Below are 26,365 nucleotides of genomic sequence, written 5' to 3'. Positions count from 1 at the left end.
ATTCATTGAATGAAATGTTTTCATAATAAAAGCAGAAGTTTTTTAAAACCTTCCTTTAGTATTGTTGTGTAGAGGCATAGTAGCCTAGTGATTAAGATGCTGGGCTTGTTGACCAGAAGTGGGCAGTTCAAGACCCAAATATGACGGGATGAGCTTCCATTTCTGCCCCAGCTCCTGCCAGCCCAGCAGTCTGAAAGCACACAAATGCAAATAGATAAATAGGTACCATTTGGTGGGAAGGTAACAATGTTCCGTGCCCCTTGGCATATAGCCATGCTGTCCACATAACCATAGAAGCATCTTCATACAATACTGGTTCCCTTGGCTGGAAAATGGAGATGAGCACGGCCCTCTGGAATGGGACACCACAGGACAAGGGAAATCTTTTTACTTTTTAATATATTGTGTGCCACCAGAGTGGTGGCTGATATGCAGTAATGAGTGGTGAGATGTGCAGCTATACAAGTTTAATAAAAAATATTGTTTTCCCATGACTTACTATGTATAAAATGAGCAATCAACGGCATTGCAGTCAAGTCTACACACTCCATCTTTGATATTTAAACTGAAGACATCAGCTTAATTCTTGAACTTTTTAAAAATGGAGGTGGCTTAGGGAGATGGTGTGGGAAGCAATTAGAGAAAGAAAAAGGCGGCCCGGGTAGTCTGCTTTTCCTTCCGATTGAGAACCTCCAGGGAAGATGGCCGCGGTGACTACGAGGCAACGAGGTCAGTCGCCCTCGGAGGCAAGCTGGGAGGAAAGAAGGCCGCGGGGTGAAAAGGTAAAAAGAAGGCGAGGAAAGAGGTGGCGAAACCCTCTCCCTTCCCCTGGCCTCCAGCCCGGCTGAGGCATCTTGGCGTGCCGCGAAGTGACAGCGGAGAAAAGTCGGTAGGTTTGAGGAATGCCGCGAGGACACAGCCGGGAGGGCGGCGCTGGGCCACGGGCAGCCCGCTCCTTGCTCCACCCCAGCATCAGGCCCCCTGGAGGACTGAGGCGCGCTGGGTGGGGAGGGGGGGAAGGCAGGCGTCGGGGGCGACCAGGGGAGCGAGGAAGGGCGAGCGGGGGACGAGAATGGAGGTCTCTACGCCCCACTTTGACAGAGCGGGAGGGGTGGGAGCGACCCTTCTCCTCCTCCTGGGGCGCCGCCGCCGCCGCCGCCGCCACTCCCCTCGCAGGCTGTCACTCGGGACGAGGAGACGAGCCGGAGGGGCGGGACAGGACGATCGGCGCCTCTTCTTAATGCACCTGGCCGGGAATCCCCCAGCGGGGAGAAGTAAGCGGCGGCGCCACTCGTAGCAGGGCTGGCGGGGATCGGTTACGACTAGGAGCGAAAAGATGCCCGCGGTAGCACATGCAGTTCGGGTTGGCTCAATCGGCCCTCCGGCCGTCGCCCTGCGGGGGCCTGTGGCCAAAGAGCCTGGCTGTCGTCTTTAGCGGCGCCCAGATCGGGGGCTCCAGGGCAGCCGTCGCGTTCGCGCCCACCGTACTGCATGCCTGCCCTGTGCCCCGCGCTCCACTATGGGGAGTCCCTTCTGGCACCTCGTGTTGCTGGGCTGCTCTGCAGGTGGGTGTCTTCAGAGCCCGCGGGAGGGAGTGCCGATCGCAGAGAAGAGATGCTTTTGGAAACGGTTCCTCCCGGGAGAGGTTGACTCTGGGGTGTTCCCTACTTTGCTTGGGACAATCTTTAAAACGTCCCCTGTTACTCGCAGAATTCCTTTTTCGGCCGAACTAAGGGCAGAGGTGCTTGTATTGTAAGTAAATAAGATAAAATTCGCTTTCTAAACAATGGTAGCGGTTCCGTGACTTTAGAAGAAAATCATCAAAAGGCTAGAGTTGTGCAAGAGAGAAAGATGAATTTCTTAAAATTGTTCCGCAGATAATATATCTCCTTTTGTATATGACTTAGCATAACTTTAGGAAATGGAATTTTAAAATCACCGAATGTAAGAATATTGCAGCTTTCCTTCTTCACTTGAAAAACGGTGGAATAATGGGTGTTAATTGTAATGGATGTTCAGAGAAAGCCCGTTTGGTATAGTGATTAAGGCACCAGGCTAGAAACTGGGAGATCATGAATTCTAGTCCTGTCTTAGACACAAAGCCATCTGGGTGAGCTTGGGCCAGTCGCTTTCTCTCAATCCTAGGAAGAAAGCAATGGCAAACCTCTTCTGAAAACCCTTGCCAAGAAAATTGCAAGAACCCAATCGGGTCAACACTTACTCAAAGGCACAACCCCTGTCCAAAAAAGAACTGTTGATCTTATTCATTCACTGGCAGAGTGCAACAATATATGCATTAAACAGTATTTCTTTCATACATACATACATACATACATACATATAAAAGAAATACTGTTTAGTACATATATTGTTGCACTCTGCCAGTGCAACAATAGAAATATATATATAGAAGGTATATTGTACACAGAACTAAACATATAGCTCTGGATCCTTATTAGTTCCCCTGAATCAACAAGAAATATGTAATTTAAGTGGAATTAAAGAAAGGCTAACCAGCATAACTATGTGGCAATGTAGGATGACATAATTTATTTACCACAAACACTTAGTTCTTCACGCATTAAGTAAATAGTACAATTGTTTAAACAGAAGCAGAAAAAAGATACTTAAGGTAATTCTAGTGGCATGATTTCAAGAAATTACAGAGAATTACTTTCTGGAATGTGTGTGACAATTGTTTTCTCTGATTATCTTTAGTTGCAATGAACAACTTAGAGATTATTTGTGATCTGCTGGCTTTCATTGCATACTGATTTTCCTTCTGAATATTTATATCCGAGGTCTATACTTTTGCACTCATATCCATTCTATGAATGCCACATGCTGCATTTTTACTTTAAATAGCTCATATAGATTTGAGGAATAAAACAAAAATAAGAAAGCTGCTAATGCAGCTGCATTATTTATACTCAGACCAGGCAACACAATTTAGAAAAGGTGCAGCAAGGATTAATTAAGGGACTTGGACTATACTGTCCTGAAATTGAAGGAAGCATGAAAAAGAAACTCAGACTAATTCCACCTTGGGTTTTCCTTTGAGAGAAAAATTTCAAGATTCTGCTAATATATCCTATAACAATAATGTTTCTTCCACTGGCCTACTTCAAAGGGTTGGCATCAATCTGGAAAGCCTATCCAAATTTCTCTATTTTCTTTTTGTTTATACTAAATAAAATCAAGGTGGAGTTATTTTAAGTTTCTTTTTCACGCTACTTTCTATCTCTGGACCATATAATCTCTTGTCAAAGGGTCTCCTTAATGACTTACTCGTTTCTTCCATGTTTAATGGTTCCCTCCTACCTTTCCCAAGATCAGCTCTAAATCCCTTTACAGTACTACATCATGCAGGGTCTTGTCTGATGCTACTCATCCCATATGGTGTACAAATAATCAGCCCAGCCTACCTCACAGGACTGTTGTGAGAAAAATAAGACAGAGAAATATATGTACAATTCCTCAAGCTCTTAGGATAGAAATCTAACAAATAAAGTGCAACTTAACAAACTTTGGACTGATAGAGGAAGAAAAAAGGGAGAAATAGAAAAGCAGTAAGTAAAAAAGGAAACTAATATCAAAAATGCTTTTCATAATGTTGTGATTAGCTAATTAGAATTTTTTTTAATTGAAGTTTATTATATAAAAAACAGAAACAAATATTAATGGAATGGGGGAAGGAAGGATGAGAAGGGGAAAAGATGCAAAGTAAAAGGGAAAGAAAAAAAGCAGTGACTTACAGCTTTTTCAGTGCAGTGGAATATAGAATACAGTTACAACCTCAATTTTTTGCTTTACATATTTAATAAGTACTAGCCATTTCTATAACAACAAAATAATGTAATCATCAAAGCATAAAATCAAAGTTTAATTATTTTTTATTTCAAACATAAACTCCAGAAGCAGTTTCCAAGTAGAATCAAAACTGGATAAGTTCTTTTCTTTAATTAAAGCAAGTTTTGCCATCTCTGCCAGTTCTGTTGCTTTTCCCATCAGATCTTTCATTGTGGAAATTGATGTGTATTTCCATTTTTGTGCATATAGGATTTTTGCCACAGTCAACATATGTAGTAACATATAGTTCTACTTTTTTTCAAGTTATTTATCCAAAGCCCTGAAAGAAAAGGTTTCAATTTTATATTTGTTTTAAGAATCTTCTGAATTAAGAGATAGAACAACTGGCTTTTGTTTCCTTTTTTTTTTAACAATGTGGCCCCGTGAGCACCTTATTAGGAGACATAAGAACCTTATTGGCATAAAATTCACAAGGTTCTTGGCAAAATAATTGCCTCCTGTTTTTATGAGGTGCACTTCACTCCATCTAAGAGTATTTCACTGTTGAAGAAGACCATGGTTTAGGAATCCAATCTTTCTTGAGAAACACCATTTTCATGGCCAGTTGTCCACCTCCAAGATTTTCTCTCCGTTATTGTTCCTTGACTATGTATGGAAGGGTGATGAAAATACTCCTTACAATCCATTTAGCTTCATCTTTTTAGCCTAGTTTCATAATTTCTTACAACCCTCTTTTAGCAGCATTGATTAACCTCACATGGATAAGCAGGAATGGATAGTGATCAGATTGATGAGTCTTGGTAATCTTTCTTTCATATTCTGAATTTGTGCACCAACACAGAGTTCCCCTCACTATAGCTTCTTATATCTAGCATACTAGTGGTTTTTTTCACCACTACCACCACTGGTCTTCTTTTCCTCCTCAGTGGAGGTTTCAATTGGATTTCTTGGTTTTGTTGACCAGAGTTGGAGAAGCTGAAATAATAGAACTTTCTCAGGGAGATGGTGCTTGGCTTCCATGTCTGCATTCTTTGATCAACTCCATGGTGTGGAGGTCCTCCATGTTCAACCAGTCATTCTTGCCACAATCCTCCAAATACTCATCCCTTCACTGAAGTGCTTTCTTCTTTCTTGTGCCTTATTGACCCTGCCTCTGGATGACTTCCTGTGCCTTGCTCCTCAGAAGCCTCATTCTATCAGCCTTTGTGGAAAGCTGTTTGTGCAGTACTGCTGTGATTGTATAAAAAAGAATGGCCGGCCTCCAGTTCTTTTACCCTTTTCTTCTGCAAGGAGAAATGCTAGTGTTTGCCACAGAGGTAATTAGCATAATTTTCTGGTAGCTTCCAAATTCCCATTGCTCCACTGATGTCACTGATACCATCCTTTTGACGGTATCTCAAGCCAGCTTCTTCCTCTCCTGCAAATTCTCTGACAAAGCTCTCCTGTTCCTGTTTGTTCTCCTAATTCCTTGCTTTGTTTGTGAACTCCCTGCTGCCCATTTTTCTAAAAAATGTTGGCTGAGACTCATGAAGCATAAGCCTAATTTTGCATGTTTTAGTATTTTATTATCTAATCACGTATGGATTAGACATTTGAGTTTAAAAAGCAAGGCAATCTTTTTAAAAAAAGATTGCATGTGTCTCAGATTGCATGAAGATGTATTCTAACTCACAGGATATGCATAAAACTACTTAGTTTCTCTTTTTCCTTTGCTAGATTGATAAAAATGAAATACATCAAGTTGCTACCCTTTTTCAAAAGGTAATTGGACTTTGTTTTTTACTTGAAGACATTTTGCTTTTCTTTCTTCTTGGATGAGAAGCAAAATGTCTTCAAGGAAAAAACAAAGAAAGTCCAATTGCCTTCAGGACAACCATGACCTGGATGACTGAAAATCTCCATAGACATCAAATTGCTACAGTAAACCTGATTATATAGCAGGTAAACTATGTAGCATAATGAAAGTGAAAAATTTAACAGCCAGCATGTTAACTGAGACAATTTATGGCAATTGTAACTGATAACACACCTGAAAATATTTCCTTCCTTCTCAGATTAGTTAATGTTTGTACAGCACTTTGAAAAGAGTTGGATATTATAACGTGACCTTTACCAGTGTACTTATTTACTTTTGTGGGCATAAGCGTGCTGTCTGCATCTAAACTAGAATAGGACAATTTTTCTTTTCAACATAGAAATCAAACTTGATCCTAAACATGTTTTTTCTGAGAAATAAGTACAGTTTTTTGCAAATGAACATTCCGTCTATGTCATCTAAGCAAAGAGTGATAAGATGAATGAAGCACAAGAAGAAATGGCTAAAGTAGACAGCCTCTGAAAATAATATGTATACATTTGCTTTTAACTATTGCTCTTATTCTCTTATTTTAAATTTGTTTTAACTGAGTGTTTATGTAAACAGAAAGGTTTGAAATACATTTTATAAGTCAAAAAAGAAAAAGGGGCGCCTTACGCATAAAACAGCCAATTCTTGACACGTGTTTAATGGTGATCTTCCATTTAATAATTTTTAGTAATTTCTTGTTAATGTGCAGTGTATCATTTTGTAATGTTTAGGCTTGCACGAGAACCCAAGAAGTTGCTTCCTACTGAGCCAGTCATCCATTCTTTCCCAAATAATTGTCACTGACTGGCATTGGCCCTTCAAGGTTTCTGGCAGAAGAGATTTGTACTTGTTAATATTTGAACATGAGGATTTCTGCATGAAAAGTATGTGCAGCACAACTGAGCAATAATATTAATTCCTGCTTGGAATTAATTTAGCTACAATGAAATTGAGTATTTCAAGAGTATTTCAAGAGTTTTGGACAAATGTATTTCTTAGTAAAAGCATTTGATATAAGTCAGACATGTCAAACACAAGGCCCAGGGGCCGGATGTGGCCCGCGAAGTGGTTTCATGTGGCCCACGAAGTCATCCTGGAAATAGTGAGGAAACGTTCCCCTCTGCCTTGGCCCTGGCCCAGGCTGGCCGGGAGCCAATGTACAATTTTGTGGTGGCCATCTATGCTGAAATGCATTCAGTCTTAGCTCCACAAGGCTGTCTGGAAACAGCAAGGAACCAGCCCCTGCTGCATCGGCCCCACCCCCAGAGTGCATGCTGGGGAGATATCACCCTTTGTGAGGAATGAAGAAATGCACCAGCGCCTGGAAGTGGCAAGCAAATGGCCCTTGCCTACTTCACATATCCGGCTTGATGGGTTCCGGGGGAGGGGTTTTAGCAGGCAGCGGGACATTCTCCTCACTGCGCTGAGAGGCTGAGCTGGGTGGCGCAAATCAAAAAGAAGCGCGAGGATGCCCAGCTCCCAGCCTGCCCAGTTTCGGCAAGCAGCGGGCACTCTCCTCACAGCGCCAAGAGCTGAGCCGGGTGGTACGAATCTGATGAGAAGTGCAATGCTGTCTAACCCCCAGTCTGCCCAGTTTCAGCAGGCAGCAAGGTGCAAAGCTGACAAGTTTCACACCGCCAGCTCAACCTCTTGGCGCTGTGAGGAGACTGCCCCACTGCCTGCCGAAACCAGGCAGGCTGGGGGCTGGGCGGCATTGCGCAGGTAATGTTGACTCTCACGCTGCTCATGGCATCCCTCTCCCAGAGCCCACCAAGCCAGATATATGAAGTAGGTGAGGGCCATGTGCTGGCTACTTCCAGGTGCATTTCTTCATTCCTCACGAAGGGTGACACCTCCCCAGCTGCATTTCTTGCCTGTTTTTCTCCCTCCCTCATCTCAAATAGTTTCCCACCACTCTGTAGTTAGGAAGAAAGGAAAGAAGGAAAGAAGGAGAGGGAGGATCTGAGGGAACTTCTGCTTTAGTCCTGCCCTGCTGCCATTTCACCATCCCCTTGCCCCCTCCTCCTGGCCTATCCTGGGAGTCTCCCATCCTATTGCTAAGGAAGCTTTGGATACAAAGCCAGGTCTACTCCCATGGAGAGGGAATGGGCCTCCCTCTGACTTTGCCCTCATATCCATTATGAGCAACCTGGGTAAGGAGAGCAGTGAGGCTCCTCCAGTGGATCATGCCTTGGCACTTGCCCTGGTCCCACCCCCTTCTGCCGGAGACTTTCAGATCTGTCCCCACCTGCCCAGGCCCACACGAACGCGAACGTTGTAGAGCTGGCGATGCCCACCCAGTAGGCCACACCCACCCTGGCCACACCCCCTTGACACGAACGTTGTAGAGCTGGCCATGCCCACCTAGTAGGCCACACCCACGCTGGCCACACCCCCCCAAGGGCAACCGCAATGCTGATACGGCCCTCAATGAAATTGAGTTTGACACCCCTGATATAAGTCATTTCAAAGGTCAATGTTTTTAACAAAAAGTCTCACAATATTCCTTAAAACAGACTTATAAAATAGTTGAGTATTATTATCTATCTATATACAATAGAGATGGTCTGAGATTGAGAATATAATGGATCCATTGTTTTTTTTAACTATGCTTTCTTATTTTGTAAGATAACCAACTCAGTATCTCACTGTGGATTGGCTATATATGAGGAGTTTTATTTAGGCTTTTTTTTCTTATTTAGGATTGAGTAGTATTCTTGGAACTGGGTCTCGCTGTGAGAAAGCATGCAATCCTCAAATGGGAAACCTAGCTCATGGACGTAAATTGTGGACGGATACTACATGTGGATACAACTTCACAGAATTATACTGTTCCTACAGTGAAAATACAGACTTCCTATGCAAGTGGCCTAAGTGTAGCAAATGCAATTCTATGAATACACATCTGGCTCATCCATCTTCTGCCATGGTTGATTCATCTTTTAGATTACCACACACATGGTGGCAATCAGCACAAGGAGTACAGACGGAGAAGATCCAGCTCAATTTGGAAACTGAATTTTATTTCACTCATTTGATCATGATATTCAAGTCACCGAGACCAGCAGCCATGGTCCTAGAGCGATCTCAGGATTTTGGAAAAACTTGGAAGCCATATAAGTATTTTTCCATCAACTGCTCAGCAATCTTTAGGTTGGATGATGATGTAACTAAGAAAGAGGCACTTTGCACTTCAAGATACTCCAGCCATTTCCCCTGCACTGGAGGAGAGGTGAGTTCATTTAAGATATCCATGACAATAAGCAATGCAATGTTGTTTGAAAACTATAAAGTCCTCCACTTTCTATTTTTCAGTAAAAGGTAAAGAAGTTCCCAGTCTAGCCTACAATGTTAATATTACCGAGAAATGTCTCATCCAATTATTAAGCAGGTCCAACTCTGGTGAACTTCCAAATGTCGGACAAAGTTGGCCAGTTGCTGCCACCTGCTGAAACCTTATTTCTAAGTACTATGTTTAAAAAGGAATATCAGCCGATTCTGGGGATTCTGCCAAGCTCTGCAGCTCCAGCTGATCTCCTCCAGGTCTGTGCAGCTCCGCTTTAACTGGTTCCCTCACCCACTACAATTAGCTAGGGCTTGGGTACCACCAGCCAAGTGCTAAAGTACCATTGGTACACGTACCACCAGTTGAAAAGCCCTGGTCTAATGAATGCAGCAGTAGGCTCACTCTTAGTAACAAAACTGACCAAAACTGGTTGATAGATGTAAGTTTATTTTATTAAATTTGTTTGCCACTCATACCAGTTAATGAAGATATTCATGCTGTGCTAATTATGTGCTGCTCTATTTGATCTGAAGTTCTTTTTATTGTTATACAAAAATATCACACAAAACTCAAGTGATCTAGTGTAACAAACAGACTTCTAGAAGAAGGAAATACAACCTTTCCTCTGTACTTATATTTTTTATAAACTTAGATCAAGTTATTTAGTATAGGCTGGGTAATACACTTATTTATGTGTTTCATGTGCCATATATACACACACACAAACATGTGCATATACATACACAAACACACAAAGTATATGTATCTGCTCACAAGAGAAAAAATGATTGTCCCTTACTTTCCTGGAAGAGAAAGATGGGCAGGTACAGCAGCATCCAATATAAGATGTAGTAGCTTGCTGTCCAAGTTGAATATAATTAAGCTAGTTCTTGGGTTGTGATGACAATTGGAGCAGAATTTCCATCACTAAGTGATGTGGTTGTAAAATACAATGTCAATCTTGGCAGTCCCAGTTGCTATTGTAACCCCCAGCACCACACAGATTATTAAATGAGAACTCATGTAACTATGAGTGCAAGATCAGAACAGTTTAAACAGCAAGTGTGGATATGAGTAAATCCATAATTGTATATGTCCCATTAATCAGGAGGTTGTGAAATGCAAAAAATTCAGTGTCACTGAAATCGCACATCTAGTAGTTTAGAGTAGTTTCCCTGTTCTTAATGTCCTGCATGGATTGTTTGCATTCACTGCACTTGGGAAAGAAAAGAGATGCCCTTGAAAACATCTATTGGCCTCTTGGTCATTGCAGGTGTACAGTAGGAGCAGGAGAAACAGGAGGCAGGCAGAGGCTAAAGATCTAACTTAGAGGTTTTCAATTTTAAAATATTCAAGATGACTCACTTTTTGTATTTTTCCCATGTGCTATTCATAAGCTGCTCAGAGTCATTGAGAAAACTTTAATCTCTCTTCCTTCTTCTCCTTCCCCTCCCCCCTCCTCCTCTTTTCATTTATTTTCTATGGCTAAGTTTAGTGATTGTTTTTGTATGTTATTATGAGGTATATGTATATGAAAATGGGTATGTGCATATATTCATGTATGAACATCTACCTGCATATTCTGTAGTGCCTCAGTTATCAATCATACATGTTCTTGTTAGCAAGAAAGATGCTTATCCAGTAATTAAAACAACTGCAACAGCAATGTTTGTGTGTTATAGCCCCAGTAACAAATATTTTCTATAATAAAATGTGTCACTTGAAAGTTGTTCCATTTTTCTTTAGGTTTAGATGCACATTATTAATTATGACACATGTGAGTGAGTGTATGCAAAGTATATCTACTCCCAGAAGTCACCCAAGGCATGTAGCTCACCTTGGGCAGCAGCAATGTAGCAATATGCTTCAGACAGATGATCACTTTAGCAACAGCTTCATTTGGGATCAGAAGTGAATAGAAAAGTTCTGTTTAGAAGAACTAAAAAAATGAAGTCAGATCACCATGCTGGTTGTTACCAAGTTACAAGGGTACATGAATTGGTGGAATATCTATAGAATTATGGCAGGCAACCAAAAATTAGTTAGCTACCATATCTGGAGAAAAACACATGTCAGTGTCAAAGAAAGGACACCGTTTTAACAAAGTGTGCAAACTATCACACTATTTTACAAGCTAGCAAAATAATGATTAGAATTATCCTGATATGGAAAAGGAGATGCCAGAAGTTTAAATTCTTTGTAGGAAAGAAGGGATATTATTGTTGATGCATGTTGGGTAATTAAGAAGTCAGTATCTGCTTTATTAACTATAGAAAAGCCTTAACTTGTTATCAACCAGATCAAGCTATGGAATATTCTTAGAAAAATGAGAATCTCAGAATACGTAATTCATTTTCTTCATGCAAAATCTATATAGATTGGATGGAAGCCACAATATAGACCTAATAGGCAAATAGGCAAAACAATCTATTGAAATATCTAAGGGTCTCACTATTAAAGCATTTTGTAAGTGGAATATATTAGTTTATTCCATTGGATACGGACGATTCTAATCAAAAAAAATCTTTCTGTACCCACACTGCTACTTTCTGTACTCACACTGCTACCCTACAAGCATAATATCAGTGATGATTTTGTAGGCCTTTGGTTTTGTACATATGTGATGCTCAATGATAGGAGATTGTTCTGTGGGTCTTCTGATGATTTTGTATCCTAACTAGGAAGTAAAGTTGCTCATTCAGTCCCTTACATTTAGTTTTGGAATGAAGTTCATTTTTTTTAAAACTTGACAAATATCCACACATAACGATGGCTTGCTGACTCTAAGAACATAAATCTTTTGATAAAGGAGGAAACCTGTCTGAGGAACATTCATATTTACTGTTAAAGCTCAAAAACCTTCTTCAAGGCTCAAGGTAGAGGGAGTGATTTTTATTTTTCCCATGCAGGAAAGAAAACCTTTTGAAAATACAGTAGATTGAAATATTTATAGAAAATCTTTGCAAGATTAAAGAACTAATTAAAAGGAAAGTACTGAGTCTATCTACAAATACCTTGGACACTCCTATTCTGTTCTCAATGAAATTTCTATCAACATTTTCAAGAGAAAATTTTCCAATAGCATAAAATCCAGACCCAGCAATTCTGAAATAGATGCTTCTTACAGGAAAGCTGGCATATACATCACTTGATCATAAAGCAACTGGGGAACAGGAAATATGCACTTCCTCTGATGTTCTTTGTTCCATGGCTTGATTCATTATTGAAGGGTCCATTGTAAGTGCCAAGGTGGCATCTTTAGATTGTCTCTTAGATTTCCAATAAGTTTTGAAATCTGCTGTCATTTCAAAAATTTTTTCCAATATTAGATCATAGTCAAGATATGGAATATTTTCTTCCATTTTGGTGGTAGACTAGCCTTTATTAGAGACTATATTTAATAAAAGTCCACAAATATCCTCCTCCAAAGGTCTAATAATCAGCTTCACCATCCAAATGTCAGATTATCTTTTCTCTTTTACTGTTCATATGAAGTCCAATCCCTCTTCCAATCACAAAGATAGAGTTGTAATTTCACTTTTGGCTACCAGATGTCCTCAGTGGACTATAAGATCTTTTTTCCAAGCTGATAAAGTTAAAGAAACAAAAAGTTTTCACTCTTATTTTTTTTTAAATTTAACAACGTTATAAAGTTTATAGGAACAAATTAGCAATGTCCCTTTTTTCTTCTTTTCCCCTAAATATCCCCACAGAGAAAGTCCAATGGTAGAAAAAACAACCCCAAAAGACAAAGAGTTGGGTTTTTTTAAAGCTTTTTTTCCGATATAGGTAGCCGTCACTTTCTTAGCAAAGGGAAATAGTCAGAGCTCTTTACAGGAAAGATCAGGATAGCAAGAGAAAAGGGAGTCTCACCCGGATTCACCACGGTGGGTCTTCAAGCTTAGTTGTTCTTTTGACTTGCAGTTGGTGCAGCTGGGTGATCGGCCATTTTACTGGCCGATCTTCTTCTCCGTCGGCCCTCAGAGTTCGCTTGGCCAACTGGGGGAGCCGCCACTCCTCCGCAGCCGAGCACAGCCTCCTCTACAGTAGTCGCACCCTCCAGGGCGACTTTCGACCCGCATAAGGGTCTACCGGCGGAGGGAAACTAACTGATGAGGAGACTAGTCTCTTCGTACGACTAGAGGCGCCGTAATCCGGAACCGGAAGTCTCAATGCAGATTATTTTTAATTGAAGGAAACACGAGTGGTCTATTTCTTGAAAAATTATCAGCCTGAATTTTCCTCATTCAGCAAAAAAAGCAATTGTCTACAATTCTATTGTGTTCCAAACTATTTTATTATTTATTTATTTATTGAATTTATTTGCCACCATCTTGCGGCTTGAGAAAACTCTAATTTCTTCCATATCTTAAGGCATCTTTTACTCAGGTCTAACACAACCCATGAGCATTGCTTTCTCAATGCAATTCTCACTCTTGTTTCTTTCTCCCTTGGAATCTGAAGAAATATAGTAGCATTATTATTCCTTACAACATACAGCATATCTCATTTCAAAACACCCAAAAGAAAATATTTTGATTTACAAATTGGCACCTTTACATGTATCCCACAGACTATTTTTATTATTATTTTATATGATAAAAACCCTTAGATATATTCTAAAGATATATTCTAAAGTCATGCTTGCTGGCATTTAAATATTCAGTTGTGTCTGTCTCTTGTCACATTGGCTGCTGCCAAATTTGGCATGCTGACAGAATAGACAAAAGCACACTGCATTCATTCCGTTCAGAAATGTAAATTATCTAAATCCTTTCTTTTCTCTTACAACCCCTCCCCACTCTAAGTGGTCCCCAGTCTCTCAAGGAAGTTTGGTAGTTCAAAAAGGAAGCCAATGCTTGGTCAGCAAAGAATCTCCAGCTAGATAAAAAAGTGATTAGACATGACAATCTTGGAACCAGTTAGAAGTTGAAACAATTCAATTCATATTTATTATCTGTAAAAAAAATCCTGGAAAACTGAGACAGGTTGCAACCAGATTCAGAAAAACATAATGGCCTGACTTAAATCTTTTGAGGTTTCAGAGTATGTTTGGTTGCATAACTTATTTATTTGGTTTGGTAATTTAATTCACAAGGCCACCTGCCTCATACAAGCAGCTCTGGGTAGCTAACAAAAACAAAAATACACATAAACAAAATTCAAAATATCAATCAGCTGCTGTGTTTTTAAAAAAACAGAGAGAGGGAGAGGGAGGGAGGGAGGGGGAGAGAGAGAGAGAGAGAGACAGAGAGAGAATGAATCATCAATGCAACCATTTCAATACAATTATTTCACAGGCTCTAACTCAGTGGTTCTCAACCTGTGGGTCGGGACCCCATTTGGGGTCGAACAACCATTTCACGGGGGTCGCCAAACAAGGCTGTCCGCCATTTTCCCCCCTTTTCTTTGGCCATGCCCCTGGCACCCAGTGATGTATAAGTGGTTGGGGGTCACCACAACATGGGGAACTCTATTATGGGGTCACAGCATTAGAAAGGTTGAGAACCACTGCTCTAACTGATCTTCCAATCCCATACCATGAACATAACATTTTCAGAGCCTTGTAAATGGCCTACAATGTCAGAGCCAATCTGATCTTTTGGGGTGGTGGGTATGGATTGATATCCTCTAGGACAGATGGTACAGCAGAGAAATATATACTTCCACCAGATGACAGACCTTAACGGACGGGACATGTAACATGCTTCTTCTGCTGCAGTTTAATACAGAATACATATACTCAGATGATGTTGAGATATTTTTGGAACATATTTGTTATATCCTTACTTCAGTAACAGGGACTATGATGGCAAAAGATTATTTAAATTTCACATTTGTAGAACACATTGAAACTAAACTACAGCAGCATTATTCGGCAGAAATTTAAAAGATCATTATTTCTTTCTCCCCTGGGTCTGGAACTTTTCTGTTTCATGATTAACATAGATACAAATGTGTGATTCCTTTATTATTAAGGAAAGAAAGACAAGCTAGCAATTCTGTTTAATAAATGAACAAAATCTTGTTCATTCATGAAATATTCTACAGCCTCAAGGACAGGACAAAACTAGGAGCTTTATTATTGGTTTATTTATAGGCATTTTTCCAACAATAAAAGTCCTCATGCAATGGCAATTTTAAAATCTAAAATTTAAAATCTTTGTAAATAAAGTCTAGAGGTCACAGGCTTTCAATAAATAAAATATACAGGGAACAATATTTTGCTCTGTGTTTGAGGTGCTAAACTCTTTACAAGCTGTCAGGCACAAGAAATCTGGAGCCAAGTTAGTTCAAATGAATACATGCTAAGACTTTAGACAAGAATCTGAACTACTAACGGTCAAAGAAAATTGGCAGTAGATAAGAGTCAATGGAATTCAAGGTGGGATGGATTTAGATCTCTTGTGAGCACAAAGGGACTTGAGACTGATGATGTACAAAACCCCTCCCTCAGGCTCAGTCTGGTCATCTCCTACACAAGCATTTTTAAATTCCCAGTGGGTGTACCTTTTTTATTTCACTGATTAGTTTCAATTTATTTATTATTTGCAGGTTATATATCGAGCTCTGTCACCTCCAAACTCTGCTGATGACCCTTACAACCCTAAAATTCAGGCACAGTTGAAAATCACAAACCTTCGAGTGCAACTGCTAAAGCGGCAATCCTGCCCATGTCACAGCAATGATCTGAATGCAAACCCACCACAGCTAACTTATTACGCAGTCTATGATTTTATTGTGAAGGGGAGCTGTTTTTGCAATGGCCATGCAGATCGCTGTGCACCTATTAAAGGTTTTAGGCCTGTCAAAGCAGCAGGAGTCTTCCACGTGGTAAGTTTGTATTGTTCAAATCTTGGAAGGACAGATAATTCGTTGAAAATCTTGTGCTCAATTAGATGCCATTTTGATGGAATGTTAGAATTTCCAGATCACTCCTCTGAAATATTAGATGTCCTAGCTTATGTTATCAGGTACCTCATACTAAGGGAAGAGGTAGATCTCTTGCTAGCACTTTGAATGGGTATATATATAAATGGGTATACATATTTACATACATATTTATATGCATATAAATGGATATACTTATTTATTTATTAAATAAATAAATATACAGCGGTTATTACTGAATCAATTCAGTAGGACCCCAAATCCAAATTTTTTGAACTAGCATCAAAAGTTCTTGAAAAATTATATGGGCTACATGCATTTACCTGTCCCTTAGACCTCATCTCATTTCAGAAGGAACTTTTCTCCTGATCGAGTGTTTTGTTGAAACTGGTTATGCCACTCTTTATTTCTGGAAGTTTTAGCAAACCTGTGATCTTTTTCCCATATTTTTTTCCAGTTGCTTGAATTATTAATGACGTTCTTTTCCCTTTATGTACGCATGTGTACAATTTATGATTATTATAAAAGGTTGCTTGCTGTGTAGCAATCTCCTGAGCTTCTGGAGGCAAACTAGCTTACTCCACTTGTTCCAATTGAAAGGACCTATTTCAGAGGCCAAAGGTTTCCCCCTTTTTTTGCTATACTGGATTGTAAACTTTTAGACCATTTTCTAGTATACCATATGTTTTTCAATTACTGCCCCTTCTTTTCTTCTCCCCATTTCATATGTATGCCATGTGAGCCACATTTAGACAGGCAGCATTTGAAGGGTTGGTCAGTCTTGAGAGATCCTTCTGTTCATGAATTACCATACCATACTTCTCATTTTATAACCACTCACTTAAAAATGATTTAAAGTTATGATGGACCCCTCACCTAAAAGCTCTTTATAACACATTTTGAAAGTGATGACAGCTGCAAAGTCACACGACTGCATTTTATGCAATTGGCAACCAGCTCACCATTATGGCCATTTACGGTGTCCTGTGGTCACATGACATTTGCAACATTTTTTGCCAGTTTCCAGCATTTCTGGTTTTCAGCAAAAGCATGCATTGGGGAAAATTGATTTGTTTAACACCACAAAAAATGTGGAATAATCAGGTGTGTTTATGCAATGCCAAGAATTACTACTGCAATTACTATACAACTATAATTCCAGACTCAATTACAGTCATAAATCAAGGACTATTTGTATAATATCTTCAGTATTATTAAAGATATAGCTAATAATATCAAAGTCAAAGAACACCAGGTCCAGGACAGAGCCCTGGGATATCTCCCTCCATGTAATCATAGATTTAGCTCCACATACTGGATATGGTTGTTCAAACACTGTAACTCCACCAGGTAGCAGGACTATCCATTCCACATTTTTCTGTTTATCTAGGAGGGAGGCTATGGTCAACTTTATCAAGTGCTTTATTGAAGTTTTGGTACACCACATCCAAAGTATTTTTTGATCTACTAGTCAATTTGTCAAAAAAAGCAGTTTATTCTGCCACAGACCCATGTGGACTTCTGGTAATTGCCTTGTCTCTTCTAAGCATTTGCACACTTACTGATTATCTTTTTTAGGAATTTTCCTAGGTATTGAAGTCAAGCTGACTGGTCTGTAGTTTCATGGGTTTTCTTTGTTCTTGTAGAAAAATGTTAGTTTTTCTACAATCTTCTGGCATTTTCTCTATATTCCAGAAGTTCTCAAAATTACAGTTAATGGTTCTGAAATCACATCTGTCATTCCTTTAGTATATTGGGATGTAATCTTTCTAGCTCTAGAAACTTCATTAAAAGCACCATGTTATCTCATAACATCTTTGCTAATTTGACGGGTGTTTGTCTTCTATCCGTCATGGTATACTCTCTGATATGTTGGACTACTTTTTTTTTCTTTTGGTTAAAAGGAGATGTAAAGAACGAATTAAGCAGTTCAGTTTCCTGTTATTCACTATCATCTATGCATCTTTTCCAACTAGCAGTCTGATAATTTCCTTGTCTTTCTTCAAGTTCCATGCATATCTAACAAACCTTTTTTGTTATTTTTAAAAATTCATTACAAACCTCAGTCTCAAAATTCTCAGCCCTTTAGAAGAAGGGCTTTTGTAGGACCTCGTCACAGGCTATTAAAATTACCTTCTTAATAATTTTAAATATTTTAAAGGTTTTTTTTTTTAAAAAATGCTACACTTATGTCAGTTGGTGGATGTAGACAAATAACCTGTTCACAGTTTGTGCAGTACTGTAACATCTCATTGGTAATTGGGCATATAATATGTTGGTATTTAAATTTTATTATTAATGAATTCCTTATTTAATGAAACATTTCATTTGTAATTTTAATAGGATGTAGGATTACTTGTTCAATAGTAGAAATAGTAGAAAAGCTAATATCAAAACTAGAAAAGGCCTTTTTATTTAGGAAATATATTTCCATTTAAGCATTCTCACAATCACTATAATTATACCCCAAAATAAAAATAAAAATATAGGTAATCAAACCAGTTTCAAAATGGCTGCAAGACAGGTCATACAGTACAAAAAACTCCTTTATTTTGTGTAGTTTCCTGACAGAAGATATTTATTGCTGTGGCATTTTGCCTTTCATTCTCTTGAAAAAAGCGTAGTGCAAGACTGATAGTTTAAAGGCATTTCCTAAGGATGGTTTTCTGTTATTCTTTAGAAGGCTTTTACTTTTTCAGCATGCGTTCCTATGACATCTATTAAAAACAAACCTCCCTGAACTTGAAAATTAAAAAACAACGCATCTTTCAATATAATTAAGAATAATCAAAGGGGGTGTAGAGAAGGCAACTTAGTCTATAGCTGACTGTTCACTTCTTTCTTGATACAGTATATGAAGAAACATAAGTCATGAAGGATTTTCTTATAAACAACAGGCAATTTGAAAAGAACTAATTGAATATATTAATTCAAGAACAAAAAGGCAATGGAAGGAAACATGCCCTAGCAACTGTCTTCATGTGTGAAAATCAGTCACTCGTTTATTTTACATAGGTCAACTTTTGTAACACTGTTTGCCTTGTATAGCATAATAAATGACATTACGAGAGAGCTGTCAAGCTAAGAAGAAAAGCGGTCTGTAAGTGAAGTGAAAGGCCTAGTGACAGAATGAAAAATAGCATGTGTGAAAAAGTATTCTGGTTAAATGAACTTGTGTTGATTTGCAAAATAATGAAACCGCCTGGGAAATGTGTCTGTTTAGCCATTCCTTATAACATTTTCAAATGGAAATATTTAGATCAGTATTAATTTGGTATCCTCTTTTGTTGGGATTCAACTCGTAACTGACATGCTTTTCATGAATATGGTATCACTTATGATGCACTACATGGGATTTTGCCTTTTCCATATCACTAAGCAGGATTTTCATCTTTATCAAATGTTTACATTCCAAAACTAACTACAGATCTTAGGTGGCAATCATGCAAAATATATGTGTATATAAGAAATAGGAGCTTGAAGTCTCTGCAAAAAGATATTGTTTATTGAAGCTGGAAGGAAACCTACTGTTATGAATCCCATGGATTGTACTTCCATTCCTCTATATGGCTTCAATATGTACATCTCATTATCAGTGGAAATTGATAAATACAACTGGACATCTTGTTTGAATCTCTTAAATCATATAGTTGACATGTGGGTATAATAACATTGAAGTATGAAGCCCATTGTCTACTCTGCTATTATGTGGCCTTGTCATAATATTCAAGCAAGATTGAATAATTTGCACCGTAGCATCATAAGAATACTTTATATCATGGTTTTCATAAATGTCCTTCCAATACTATAAATCCTTGCCCACCACAATCAGGCCTTCTTATGGATATCATGAAGGATTCAGAATAATCTTTAGAAATACATATTTTCTAAAGAAAATATCTTTTGTCTGCAATACTTTTCCTAGTCCTCCATAGATTGCATTTTCCTCTTCTAGTTTGACTCTACAACACATTATGATACATGAAGTGTATCTTTTTATTACTTTGGAGCCAAAATAAAACTGAAGTTACAAAGTATTAAGAAAAATAATATAAAAAGGAACAGGCAAGTATTTTAACAGAAGGCCAATTACGATGGGTATCATTTTATATAAACTAGTTTGTTTAATGTATGTATATCTTATTTTTAAATAGAACTAATAGGAATCAGTCAATCCAAGATTATTCAACAAATGCAACAGTATCACTTATTCTCTATAGAGTGTGTTTGTGATGCTTAAGTGGTATTTTGTTTCAGAAAAATGCATTTCATTTTTGGCAGCATTTTTTTTAGTATTATAGCTTTTATGTTAAAGAGGTTGCACAGTATAATAAGTATTTAATGGAAGATTAGAATATGAATAATTGTCAGTATCACTGCAACCTTGTCTTCCTTCTCCAATTATACATGTTTTCCCATTCTGTACAATTTACCTATTGTGTGAGCTGAAGCAGCCTTTCCCTATTCTCAATTTCCTAACATCTATGCATTTGCTTAATTCTACAAAAAAAAAAAAAAAAACCATACAGCCCATTTGTTGTGTAGGTAACAGCATTAAGAATATTAAATCCTCTTAAAACTTGAAATTCATGGTAGGGAAGTGCACTGATTATTAATTGGATAAGCTCTGAGCCATCAGTTTTCAAAAATGAATTATTTTAGTTATAAAGGGCTATTCTATTGCCTTAGAGTAGTACATATTATGTGAAATTGTGTAATGGGGATATCTGAATGTTGAAATCTGTACACATGCCATTGCAAACATGGTTGTTTTCAATTGTTAGCTCCATGGGAGATGCATTTGTAAACATAATACTGCAGGAACTCATTGTCAGTATTGTGCCCCTCTTTACAATGACCAGCCCTGGCATGCTGCAAATGGCCAAACAGGAGCTCCAAATGGATGCAAATGTAAGTATGAGACCAAACTAATGAAATCTTTATAGGCTATTGTGTAAAAACAGGGTTCTCTTCTGCAGATGATTGGGTAAAATAGTTCAAGACAAAACTAAAACTACCATCTACATTCTTTTAATTTAAAGCATTTCTCAATTTACAAAAATAAGAACAGATACTTACTGAAAAAGTACTGTTTGAAGTTTCTCTGAACTGGCGCCCTTGATATCTTGGACTAAAACTCTCCTAATCCCAAATAGACCATGTTAGCTGAGAATTAGAATCATCATGCTATAGAATATATTGTTTGTAAAGGATTTTATAGATAATCTAATTCCACATTGTTCAATGATGGGATCCTGTTTGAAAATTCTGAGAGAAAGCCCATCGATTTAAAAAAACATTCCAGTCTTTAAGAGATTATTTAGTACATACTGTATGGAGAGAATCAGATTGAAGAAAGTCATATTGTTTGGTCTATTGAAAAGTCAAGGAATTGTTACTTATATTTTCCCATAGCATTTAAATAAAATGTTCTGAAGTAAAATCGGAAGGTTTGCAGCCTTCATTTAAAATACATGTACCCAGAAATAAACACTGTTTACAGTGATTCTAAATGTATGCCAAGAAAAACTTATTTGAAATTTGATTAAATTTAACATTTTGAAATGACCATGAATTTTTATTTTATTTTCTTGCTTTTACAGTATTTTATTGGAAATATTATTTAAATAAAAATGATACCTGTCTATTCATCCATCCATCCATCCAAATAAAATTATAATTTTAGCAATTTCACATTTGACAAGCTAAATATACTAGAAAAACTAAACAATAATACAATCTGCTCATTTTACGAAAGCATATATTCTAATATAATTTGCTTTCAATATTTACAGTTTCCATGTTGTATTCATTTTTTTTAACAAAACAGCAAAATCCTGGTTTTCTTTCTCCTCCACCCTCCTTAATCTTGGGTATGTTTCAGCTTGTAAATGCAATGGGCATTCTGACACTTGTCACTTTGATATGGACACATGGCTGGCATCAGGGAATCAAAGTGGGGGCCTTTGTGACAACTGTCAACATAATACTGAAGGACAGCATTGTGAACGCTGCAAGCCAGGCTATTATCGAGATCTCAGAAAGGTTTTTTCTGCTCCAGACACCTGCAAATGTAAGCTAATTCTAATTTTGCAAGCTTCAAACATTTGAGTGATTCTTAATATATTAGGGTTTTAATTAATATATTAGGGCTTTTACTTTAGGCTTCTTTTATGTACGCACACCAGACAGTTGTATTCTAGTATAGTGTGGATAATTATTTTTTTTAAAAAATTACAACTAGGAAGTACTGCAGAGGAAACAGTTCTTTTCTTGCTACAGTTTAGGAGGGAACTTAAAATATACTTATTATACAAGTTATTTAATATCAGTATTTTAGATTCTCTAAATAAATACTGCACACAATATCCATGCAACATAGAGTTGGAACAAGGGAACCTCAGTTTTAATTCAATCTCAACTACATTTCTGCTCAACTGTGAATTTTATCAGCCTCAAGCCAGGCAAATAGAGTGATCAGAATTATTTATATAATTTAGAGCTTCCATTTAGAAGGATTATCTGGTGTGCATGAAGATGAGGATGATGAACTGTACAGGACTGAATTTAGAAGAGCAGTTTAGGAATATAGAGTACAGTGAACACAGCTTCTATCTGCAATGCATTGAACAGGCTTTGTTTGATTCCTTAAAGTTGCTACACAATCTTGACAAATTACACATCTGCTCTATTGAATTGCAAATAGATGCTTTATTTACATTCCTATGTATTCCAAAGTATTTTTCCAATTTTCCAATAGCATTACCTAGCCCTCATATTTAAATTTTATTGTTCCATTTGAATTAGTTAACTGACCAAAACTTTCATGCAAAATGCTAAAAGTGACTAAAAATGCTAGTCCATGTTTAATCTTTAATTTATAGAATTAGTAATATGAAAAAGTCATCAAACTCACCAGCAAGAGTAAACAACTAGAATGAAACAGTTTCAAAATATTATCAACATTTAAATATATACAGGTTAAATGAGTAGTGTATATCTTAATAACATAATGAAAATTAATAATACTGGGCAACATATATTTTTCCACACTTCATTCTTAAAAACACAACAAAACAGCAATGAACAGTTTTTTAAAAAACTGGAGATTACATTTGTAAATGTAAATGTTTTTCCCAAAAGTCAATAAACTCAAGCAAGTATATAAAATAATTATATATATATGTCTTTGGTTGTTCGGGTTTTCTCCCGTGTAAAATTGGAAATGTCTTGGCGACGTTTCGACGAAGTCCCATTCGTCATCTTCAGGCTGGTGTTTTCAGCTTCGTGCTTTGAGCAGCAATGTGTGGTCTTAGCTGTTTCTTCCTTTTAACTGCCAGTGGGGGTATGAACTGATTGGGTGGGAGCTTGGCTGTGTTCTGATTGGGTGGAGGTGTGTTCTGAATGGTTAGGGGCTTGGCTGTGCTCTGATTGGCTGGGGAGTGTTCTGTTTGGTTGTGCTCAGGTTAGTCTGAGTTGCAGAGGGGTTTAAGATTTTGGGCTGCCTTGCTATTTTTTGGCTTCGCGTTCGTGGTCGTGCCTCCTCTTCATGGAGGGTGTCAGTTTGCTTCATGTATGGCTTGGAGGGGTTTAAAGTGGCTAATGATGCAGCTGTGGTCTGGCTTCTGGTTTGTGGTCGTTCCTCGTCATCGGTGTGGCTTTGGGTTTGTTTTTTGCGTGGATGTGTGGTGGTGACCTCCTGTGTGGTTTTTGTGAGTGTGGGTCTGGTATCCTTTTTTGTGTTAGGGAGTCGTTTGTCAATAAGGGCGGGTTTCCAAATGGCTGGTAGGCGGGAGGTATCATCTCGCTTATTCATGCTGTGTGGGCATTTTTCTATCTCGATTGCTTCTCTGATTATTCTGTTATTAAAATGTTCACTTTTGGCAATGGTTCTGGTATTTTTAAAGTCAATTTCATGTCCTGTGGCGTTAAGGTGTTGGACCAGGGAAGATGTGGGTTCCTCTTTTTTGACTGAGTTCTTATGTTCTTCAATGCGTGCACTTATTCTTCTGTTGGTTTGTCCGATGTATGTGGTGGGACAAGTGGTGCATGGGATTTTGTATACTCCTTGATTTTCTAATTCAATTTTATCTTTGGGGTTTCTAAGGATGGTTGATATTTTTCCGTTTGTGCAGAATGCTGTTTTGATGTTGTGTTTATGGAGGATCTTACTGATTCTGTCTGTGGTGCCTTTTATGTATGGGAGTAGGGCTTTGCCGTTTTCTTGTTCTTTGTCTTGGATTTTAGTGGGGGTTTCTTTTTGGATTAGGTTTATAATCTTATTTCTATGGAATCTATTGGATGTTAGTACATTGGTGAGAGTGTGTAGTTCGGTTTTTAGGTGTTGTTCCTCAGCTAAGCGTTTTGTTCTGGAGATGAGTGTCTTGGCTACAGAGTTGATCTGTGCTGGGTGGTGGTGTGAGAGAGCGTGCAGATAGCGGTTTGTGTGTGTTTTCTTCTGGTAGATGGTGTGTCCTAGGGAGCCATTGGATTTCTTGTAGACTAAGACATCCAGGAAGGGAAGTTGGTTGTTAGCTTCTGTTTCCATGGTGAACTGTATTTTGGGGTGTAGGCTGTTGAGGTGTGTGAGGAAGTTGTTCAGTTTTTCTTTCCCATGTGGCCAGATTATGAAGGTGTCGTCTACGTATCTGAGCCAGAGTTTGGGTTTGTTATCCGATTTTTCTAGAGCTTGGGTTTCAAAGTGTTCCATGTAGAGGTTGGCAATGACAGGTGAGAGGGGTGATCCCATGGGTGCTCCTTCTGTTTGTTTGTATTTTTGTCCGTTATAGATGAAGTATGTGTTGGATAGGCAGTGGTTGGTCAGATCTAAGATGTGTTTGGGGGGGTTATATTTGTTTTGAATAGCTGTCAAGGCTTCTTTGATAGGCACTTGGGTGAAGAGGGATATGACATCGAAGCTCACTAGTAGGTCGCTGGGCTGTAAGTTTTGTTTCTTTATGATCTCTATAAACTGGAATGAGTTTTTTACATGTGAGGTGATGGATTCTGCATAGGGCTGTAGTTGTTTGGCGAGAAATTTGGCTAGGTTTTGTAGAGGTGAGCCTATGGAGCTGACTATAGGTCTGAGTGGGGTTCCTTCTTTGTGTATCTTGGGGAGACCATAGAGTTTGGGGCATCTGGATGATTTCTCTCTGGGAATGATTCTTTGCTGGATCTCTTCGCTAATGGGGGAGGCTTTTATTTTGGATCTGGTGGTTTTTTCCAGGTAGGTGGTGGGATCTGTATTTAGGGGTTTGTATGTGGAGTCTTGGAGTAGGTTGGTTAATTTGGTTTGGTAGTCCACTCCAACTCTGCAGCCACCAAACGGATCCTGAAAAGAACAGAATTATATGTGGAGTTGAAACCAGCCTGACCAAAATCAACCCCAACGACGCTAACAGAATCAGACTCGAAATCACAACATCCTCTGCACCAGCAAGCCACCCAAAAGCAACTTACCCAAAGAGGAACAGACAGCACTACGTAACCTGAAAGAAGACACCAGCATAATAATCCTACCAGCAGACAAGGGCAACGCCACGGTGGTTATGAACACATCTGACTACCAAACCAAATTAACGTGGGAGAAAACCCGAACAACCAAAGATATCCATTAAGCAGAGATATGATTACAGATTCTGGTAGTATTTAGCTCTTTTATATCTTTTTTATAAAAGTTTGCCTAATGTAATTCATAGAATTAATACAAACAGATACCATTTGGCATTTGTTATAAAGTTGCATTCCATGTTAATATAGTGGTAAACATCTAATAATATAAAACCCCTCAACTAAAGATACAACATTAAAATGATTTTTTTTACAATTTGAACTATCACATTAAAATGAATTCGGTCTTTTCAAAATATTAACAGCACTTCAGAATTTGAAGAGCAATACCAAAATAGATTTAATAAAAATATGTAATGTTATAGCCAAATCAGAAATGATGGAATCAATAACACGTTTGAAGCATGAAGTTCTAGTTAACAGAAAAAGAGAAACAAATGTAATGAGCAAAGATATTAGAGGAAAAGGGAGGAAAATGGCTGACATTTATCTACACGCTGGCCTTTTCCTTAAATTTTTATTTCTAATGTTACAGGTGAACTGAATTCTATTACATGAGCTCAGACGAGAATAAAGCCCTTACTGTATCATGTGTGCATTATTTCATACACCTAATTTATGCATGTTTTCTTGAAACTAATGACCCCTCTCTATATATTGCTGGGACTTAAAAGTACTACTTAGTTAATTTAACTTTTTTTGCTTCCTATTTAGTTGAAACCTCTTATATATTTAAGAAGAGATAGGCATAGGCATAATTTTCAGAAGCATGAGAGGAAAATTTGGAAACTCTAGAGCAGGTGTCAAACTGCTGGCCTCTGGGCCAGATGCATCATGCCAAAACCGTGCCCACCCCATTGCCGGCAATGGAAAAAGACATGATACATCGTGACACATCACATGACGTATGAGTTTGATACCCCTGCTCTAGAGGAATATTCCCATGGATATTATAAATATAT

The 26,365-nt window shown here is 38.2% G+C and overlaps 1 protein-coding gene across 6 annotated transcripts in view; it reads left to right on the top strand.

Annotated features, from left to right (window-relative positions):
- The first annotated feature begins 687 nt into the window (after positions 1-687).
- Positions 688-26,365, top strand: part of NTN4 (netrin 4) — a 35,887-nt gene continuing 10,209 nt past the window's right edge. The window contains exons 1-5 of one of the 6 annotated variants that reach the window (XM_039358181.1): positions 688-782; positions 8,359-8,888; positions 15,498-15,776; positions 20,618-20,744; positions 21,718-21,906. In XM_039358181.1, coding sequence (XP_039214115.1) covers positions 8,415-8,888; positions 15,498-15,776; positions 20,618-20,744; positions 21,718-21,906 — 1,069 coding nt within the window. In that variant the 5' untranslated portion in view covers positions 688-782; positions 8,359-8,414. Of the gene's footprint in view, positions 890-1,059; positions 1,566-1,612; positions 1,753-8,358; positions 8,889-15,497; positions 15,777-20,617; positions 20,745-21,717; positions 21,907-26,365 lie in introns of those variants that run through there. The other 5 variants (XM_039358180.1, XM_039358178.1, XM_039358176.1 and 2 more) reach the window with 5 other exon arrangements.

The sequence above is a fragment of the Crotalus tigris genome, unplaced genomic scaffold (genome assembly GCF_016545835.1).
Source record: "Crotalus tigris isolate CLP2741 ecotype Arizona unplaced genomic scaffold, ASM1654583v1 scf7180000019004.2909048, whole genome shotgun sequence".
In the NCBI taxonomy this organism is placed as follows: domain Eukaryota; kingdom Metazoa; phylum Chordata; class Lepidosauria; order Squamata; family Viperidae; genus Crotalus; species Crotalus tigris.
The sequence above is the reverse complement of the archived record's forward strand: the minus strand, read 5'-3'. Positions and strand labels throughout refer to the sequence as shown.